Source organism: Chanos chanos, chromosome 8 (assembly GCF_902362185.1).
Source record: "Chanos chanos chromosome 8, fChaCha1.1, whole genome shotgun sequence".
Lineage (NCBI taxonomy): Eukaryota > Metazoa > Chordata > Actinopteri > Gonorynchiformes > Chanidae > Chanos > Chanos chanos.
Genome location: NC_044502.1, coordinates 4,897,140 through 4,903,951, shown reverse-complemented (window position 1 = coordinate 4,903,951; position 6,812 = coordinate 4,897,140). Strand labels below are relative to the sequence as shown.

The window sequence follows — 6,812 nt, the reverse complement described above, 5'->3', positions numbered from 1 at the left end:
TAAGATTTGAGAAGAAACAGCACAGTGCTTGTGGTTTTTCGCAGTTCCCATAGTAACCTTCATACTGTCGTCTGTCTCCTAGGTAACTGTCAGTCAGAACTGTCTTATTGGAGCTCACGGCTGGCTGCCCTATGATAAGACCATCTCCAACTACTTCACCTTCATTAAAGACCCCACTGTGGCTAATCTAAAGTGAGCCCTCTCTCTCTCCCTCTCTCTCTCTCTCTCCCTCTCCCTCTCGCTCTCTCTCCCTCTCGCTCACTCTCTAGTTCTTGAGGGACAGGTGGAGTGGGGATTTCTCTGTAGGGGAAGGGGGGGGGGTGTCAGTGGTGTGGTGCATCACTTACTATGGACAGAATCAAGATGGAGTAATTGATGTATTAAAGGCAATATAAAAGTCAAAAGTCTCTCTCTCTCTCTCTGGTCTCTCATTCTCTGGTCACCCTCTCTGGTCTCTCTCTCTCTCTTTTTGTGGGCTTGCTCTTTCTCTCTCTCTCTCTCTCTCTCTGGTCTCTCTCTCTTTCTCTCTCTCTCTCTCTCTGGTCTCTCTCTTTTTCTCTCACTTTGGTCTCTCTCTCTCTCTCTCTCTCTCTGTCTCTGTCTCTCTGCTCTCAGCTGCTGCCTAATATAGTATCACATAGTGGCTACAGTGGTTTCCTTAAAGCCTCACTGAAATAGTCAGTCAGGATGTTGTGTGTGTATATGTTTGCCTCTGTGCAGCTGCAAAAGCGTAGAGACATCCAAACATCAAAGTGTGGACTCAGACTTCTTTGATACAGAAACATTAATTACATTGATTATAAAAACATTCATTAATTGCTGATGTTGTGTGTGTGTGTGTATGTGTGTGTGTGTGTGTAGGACTCAGAGGTTCCTGGCGGGTCCGTTCTGTCCCAGTGTGGAGGTGACGGCGCGGCTGTTTGTGGTCTCTCATGATGGGAAGTTACTGTTCAGTGGAGGACACTGGGACAGCAGTCTCAGAGTCACCTCACTGGTTAAAGGCAAAACCGTGGGACAGCACATCCGCCATATGGGTAACACAGCTTAATATATCTACACACATACACATACATGTACAAACACACACTCATACATATATGCACACATATATACACACATATACAAACACTTATGCACACATACAAGCTCCACACATACACACATGCACAACCAGATTCTAATACGACACTTTCTGTATTGTAAGAAATATTAGTAAATAGGAAGCATTTCTTGATTCACAATCTTGTGTATGCGCGTGCGTGCGTGCATGTGTGTTTGTGTGTATGTGTGTGTGTGTGTGTGTGTGTGTGTGTTTTCTCCTATAAAGACATTGTGACGTGCCTGGCCACAGACCACTGTGGGATCCATTTGATCTCTGGGTCCAGAGACACCACCTGTATGGTCTGGCAGGTGCAACAACAGGTTGGTTCTGCTGTTACCATAGAAACCACAGCCATTAAAGCCTGGTCCTGCACCTGGAACAAAGCTCAAATTTCAGCTCATGTTCATTTAATTGTTTATTTCGCTGGTGGTCGTGTATATAATCTTAATTTGACTGGTGTTTTTTTGGTCTGTCTGTCTGTCTGTATGTTTGTTTGTTTGTGTGTCTGTGTCTGTGTCTGTGTCTGTGTGTGTGTGTGTGTGTGTGTGTGTGTGTGTGTGTGTGTGTGTGTAGGGTGGGGCTCCAGTGGGTCTCTATCCCAAACCTGTACAGGTGCTGTACGGACACACAGACGAGGTTGTGAGCGTCAGCATTAGCACAGAACTTGACATGGCTGTTTCAGGAGCACGGGTGGGTTGTACTTTCTCTCTCTCTGTCACACACCCACACCCATACACACACACACCACACCACATACACACACACACACACACACACACCACATACACACACACACACACAGGTCACAGCACTATAACTACACACCTAATGTCTATGGTGCCATATGGCCTTACAAATGGATGTATACAACCCAAACGTGTGTGTGTGTGTGTTACAGGACGGGACTGTGATCATACACACGGTAAGAAGAGGCCAATACATGCGTTCCCTGCGTCCTCCCTGTGAGAGCTCTCTGCCTATGTCCATCATGCACCTCGCTGTGTCATGGGAGGGACATCTAGTGGTACACACCTGCATAGAGGGCAAAGCCACACTGAAGGTAAGTCTACACACACATACACACACACACACAAACACACACAAGCACATGCACGCACGCACGAACACACACATACACACACACATGTGCACACACACGAACACACACACACGAGCACACACACACACACACACACACACACACACAAGCACATGCACGCATGCACGCACGCACGAACACACACATACACACACACATGTGCACACACACGAACACACACACATGTGCACACACACGAACACACACACACGAGCACACACACACACAGGGACATGCATATGCACAAACACACGTACACGTAAGCACATACACAAGCACGCGTGTACACACACACGCGCGTATGCACAAATACGCACAGACAGCTAAAAACTGCACTTTGGACAGAACAGACTCAGCTATACACATGCATTTCTAAGGTTTCCCTTTCAAACTTACTGAATAAACCCACATGTATCGCACTAAGGCACTATTTACAATGCGTTTTGTGTGTGTGTGTGTGTGTGTGTGTGTGTTTTGTCTGTGTTTGCACAGGATAAGAATGCTTTGCACCTGTACTCAGTGAATGGGAAACACCTGCGCACAGAGAGTCTGAAGGAGCAGGTGACAGACCTGTGTGTGTCAGGGGAGTATGTCGTCATGGGCAGTGAACAGGGCTTCCTGTCCATCAGAGACCTCTACAGGTATAAAAAAAAAAAACAAAAAAAAAAACCTCCCACACATCTGAGAGCCAGCCAATCACAACACACATAACAGTCCCATCCTGAACCAGTAACTCTGTCTCTGATTGGTCAACGCTACACGCGCCATATTGATACTATGCAGTGTCTGTTCACAGTTACACACGACTGTTACACACTATTAAGTTGTAAATTATCATATGTGTGGTATTCAGCTCTGTAGTGTAAATGTATTAATGTAAAATGTCTTGTAATGATGTGTATTACAGTACATCTTACATTGTAATATTGGAATGTATTGGAATGAATGATATTTATGTAAAGTAACAATTACTATGTGCAGTTAATGTTAACCCTTATAAAGCATAATAGGGTTCCCAAAAGAGTTTTGTAATCTTTGGCTTCTTTGTGTGTAATTTCGCTAAATTTCCTCTCTTCCTCTTCTTCTTCTTCTTCTTCTTCTTCTTCTTCTTCTTCTTCTTCTTCTTCTTCTTCATCTTCTTCTTCTTCTTTTTCTTCTTCTTCTTCTTCTTCTTCTTCTTCTTCTTTTTCTTCTTCTTCTTCTTCTTCTTCTTCTTCTTCTCTCTGTTGCCGGTAACAGCCTGTCCCTGTGCACGTCTCCCATGGCGATGCGGGTTCCCATCCGCTGCGTTTCCGTGACGAAGGAGCAGTCGCACGTGCTGGTGGGCCTGCAGGACGGGAAGCTGATAGTGGTGGGCGTGGGGAAGCCGGCCGAGGTAAAGAGCTCGCTCAGGAACTACATTACCCAGAGAATGGAGGGCTCGCCCTTAATGAGCACGCTCAGAGTGCGCTCACCGGCACGCCTCCTGCACCTCAGAGACCAGAACACCTTCAGCCCCGAACACACGAGCTGATACACACACACACTCTCACACACACACACACACACACACACACATTCTCCATATGCCTCAGAGACCAGAACACCTTCAGCCCAGAACACACGAGCTGATACACACACACACACACACACACACTCTCACACACACACACACACACACACTCTCCATATGCCTCAGAGACCAGAACACCTTCAGCCCCGAACACACGAGCTGATACACACACACACACACTCACACACTCTCCATATGCCTCAGAGACCAGAACACCTTCAGCCCCGAACACATGAGCTGATACACACACACACACACACACTCTCACGTGCACATATACACTCACACACACGCTCTATATGCCCCAGAGACCAGAATACCTTCAACCCCAGGACATTAGCTGAGAGCAAGATACACACACTCCAGAGAACACAAGCACTCATACACACACACACACACACATTCACTTCATATGCCTCAAAGGCCGGAACACCTTCGTCCCTGAACAAATGAGCTGATATCACACACACACACACGCTCTAAATGCCTCAGAGACCAGAACACCTTCAGCCCAGTGAACACACACTCCGGTACATACACGTCACAGAGGGTAGAGAGCATTCAGCGCTGACCGTCCTTTCAATGCAACATAACCAATAAAAGAGTTTAAAGAGTTTAAAAAAAAAACAAACAAACAAAAACAAACAAAATAGAAAACTAGGGGTGTAACGGTTCACCAAAGACAAATTTGTGAACAACAGTTGTTTTTTTTTTTTTTTAATTATGTGACCAAAAAAAACCCAAAAACTGGAAATAAGATGGCTCTTAAGACAGAGGTTTTCATTCAGGTGGGGAAAAATGGGAACCTGTCACTTTTGATTTGAACGAACGCAGATGTTTGGTTTTCTTCTGTCCCAGGCCTCTTTCGCCTCACACTCCCTCACACACAGCGTCTTCTCCCGTAGCTAACCACTCATTTATTTACAATGAAACTGTCCCGATAGACGATCCACACATTAATTCAGTCACGCTACAGCCTGCATACTTTACAGCCTGTAGGCTACAACTCAGCCTGTAACCTCTGTGTGTGTGTGTGTGTGTGTGGTATTACATTTTTACTTCACTGTGGAGATTAGTGAAAAGTCCGTCATTTCACAGTGGTCTGCAGATACCATTACACCCCTACTGAGAGACACGGAGTACAGTATAGGATTCAGACCATTCATGAGGGGCATTGTCTATTCTGTGAACCTGCAGTTGTTTAAAAACGACGCCAAGGAACCTTTGCTGTTGCTTCATGTTAGTATGGATGACGGAATGCTGTTTACATGTCAAAACATTTGAATAATGTTCTTTTTTTTTTTTTCTGTCGCTGTTGTTGTTGTTGTTGTTGTTGTTGTTTACTGATATATCCAACTGTGACGTTTAACCAAATTATGCCCTGATAATATTACGAAAAATACTCACAATATATAACAACTAAAGCCTTTTTTTTTCTTTTTCTTTCTTTCTTTTTTTTTTTTTTTCCTACAACGATTACCTCTCCAAACCGTAGCGTTGGTTATAGAATTAGCTGTAATATCTGTAGTTTTAAAGGTAGATTACAGGTTAGTAGAATCCCGTTGCTGATGTCCGTACTTAATGCTGTGAGTGACGTTTTGATATTCGTAGTTCATAGTGGCATGATCCAAATCCTTTTATTTTTTGGGGGGGTTTTTTCTCACTGCCTTTCACAAAAATATGCTTTGATTTTCGCTTTGATTTTCTGAACGTCATTCTTAGTCAATGCACCATCTTCTTTTTCGTTTGGAATGAATTGATCGCAGACTGAGTCGAATCTCAATGAACTAACATTCACTCATGAAGCATTTCTTTTTTTTTTTCCTTTCTTTTCTTTTCTTTTCTTTTTTTTTTTTTACTCTTCACTTCACACTCTTTTCTTTTGTCCTACACCACTCGACCTGTGGTCTGCACCTCCTCTCCTCTCCTCTCCTCTCCTGTCCTCTCCTCTCCTCCGTTCCTCTCAGATGCGATCCGGGCAGATTACACGGAAACTCTGGGGCTCGAGCAAGCGCCTGACGCAGATCTCTTCCGGGGAGACTGAATATCACACCCAAGAGAACCTCTGACCCCGCCCCCCCTTTTAATCCCGGACCCAATCAGCCCACTTCCCTGTCAATCACTACAATCGGCCAATCAGAATGAGTTACACCACATTTGATTGGTTTTACTGCCTGTGTTTGGTTGTTTTTCACTGCAGTCTGAAGGAATGGGAAGGCATGTGAGCTCTGACTTGAGAAGAATGTGTGTGTGTGTGTGTGTGCGCGTGTGTGTGTGTGTTGGCTATTCGTTGGAACAGGCGCTGGCGCTTTGTCTCAACTGTGTGTCAATGTTTTTATTACACCCAAGCTCCTTCCCCAGCCGACTGCCCCCCCACCCCCCCAAAACCCTTCTGTTTGTCACCTCCATACCAACATCCCCCATTCTCTGTGTCCATCCACTAAAATCTTCCTCATCATCACTATCATCATCATCATCATGGTCATCAGGGCTTTTGTCCTTTCTCAGCTTTCTGTATGGCTCCAGAGAGACAACACAGCAGGACTGGCATCCCAGCTCAGAGCCCATAGTACGCGTGTGTGTATATGTATGCTTGTATGTTTGGGCATTTGTTAAAGTAGAAGATCTTTGTTTTTTTTGTGTGTTTTTGTTGGGTTTTTTTTAGTGGCCTTGTGTTTTCATAGCCTTCCTCTACAGTTTTATGGGAGGCAGTTTGTGGGGAGGGGGGGATGCGAGATGCGAGGGGGGGGGGTGCGGGTTGTGGCCAGTCAGCTCTTCAGTTGATTTTTTTTTTTTTTCCTTGACGCTGGCAGTGATATCAGAGGTTTTTGGAAAACCACTCACACAAGCATGCAAGCACAGACACACACTCACACTCACACACACACTCACACATACACACACACACACACACACACACACACTCTGACACCCATGTAACGTGCTTACGTGGCATTATTTAACACACACTCGTGTAAGTAATGAAACACTAAAAACACACTAAAAATATTAATCTACAAATGCAAGGGATGTGTGTGTTCGTGTGTGTGTGTGTGTGT

The 6,812-nt window shown here is 44.9% G+C and overlaps 1 protein-coding gene across 1 annotated transcript in view; it reads left to right on the top strand.

Annotated features, from left to right (window-relative positions):
- nbeal1 (neurobeachin-like 1) overlaps positions 1–6,105 on the top strand; it is a 52,586-nt gene extending 46,481 nt beyond the window's left edge. Inside the window, exons 46-53 of the mRNA XM_030781195.1 lie at positions 83–192; positions 862–1,034; positions 1,328–1,422; positions 1,676–1,792; positions 2,001–2,162; positions 2,694–2,842; positions 3,441–3,576; positions 5,721–6,105. Coding sequence (XP_030637055.1) covers positions 83–192; positions 862–1,034; positions 1,328–1,422; positions 1,676–1,792; positions 2,001–2,162; positions 2,694–2,842; positions 3,441–3,576; positions 5,721–5,822 — 1,044 coding nt within the window. The 3' untranslated portion in view covers positions 5,823–6,105. The remainder of the gene's footprint in view (positions 1–82; positions 193–861; positions 1,035–1,327; positions 1,423–1,675; positions 1,793–2,000; positions 2,163–2,693; positions 2,843–3,440; positions 3,577–5,720) is intronic.
- The last annotated feature ends 707 nt before the right edge of the window (positions 6,106–6,812 follow it).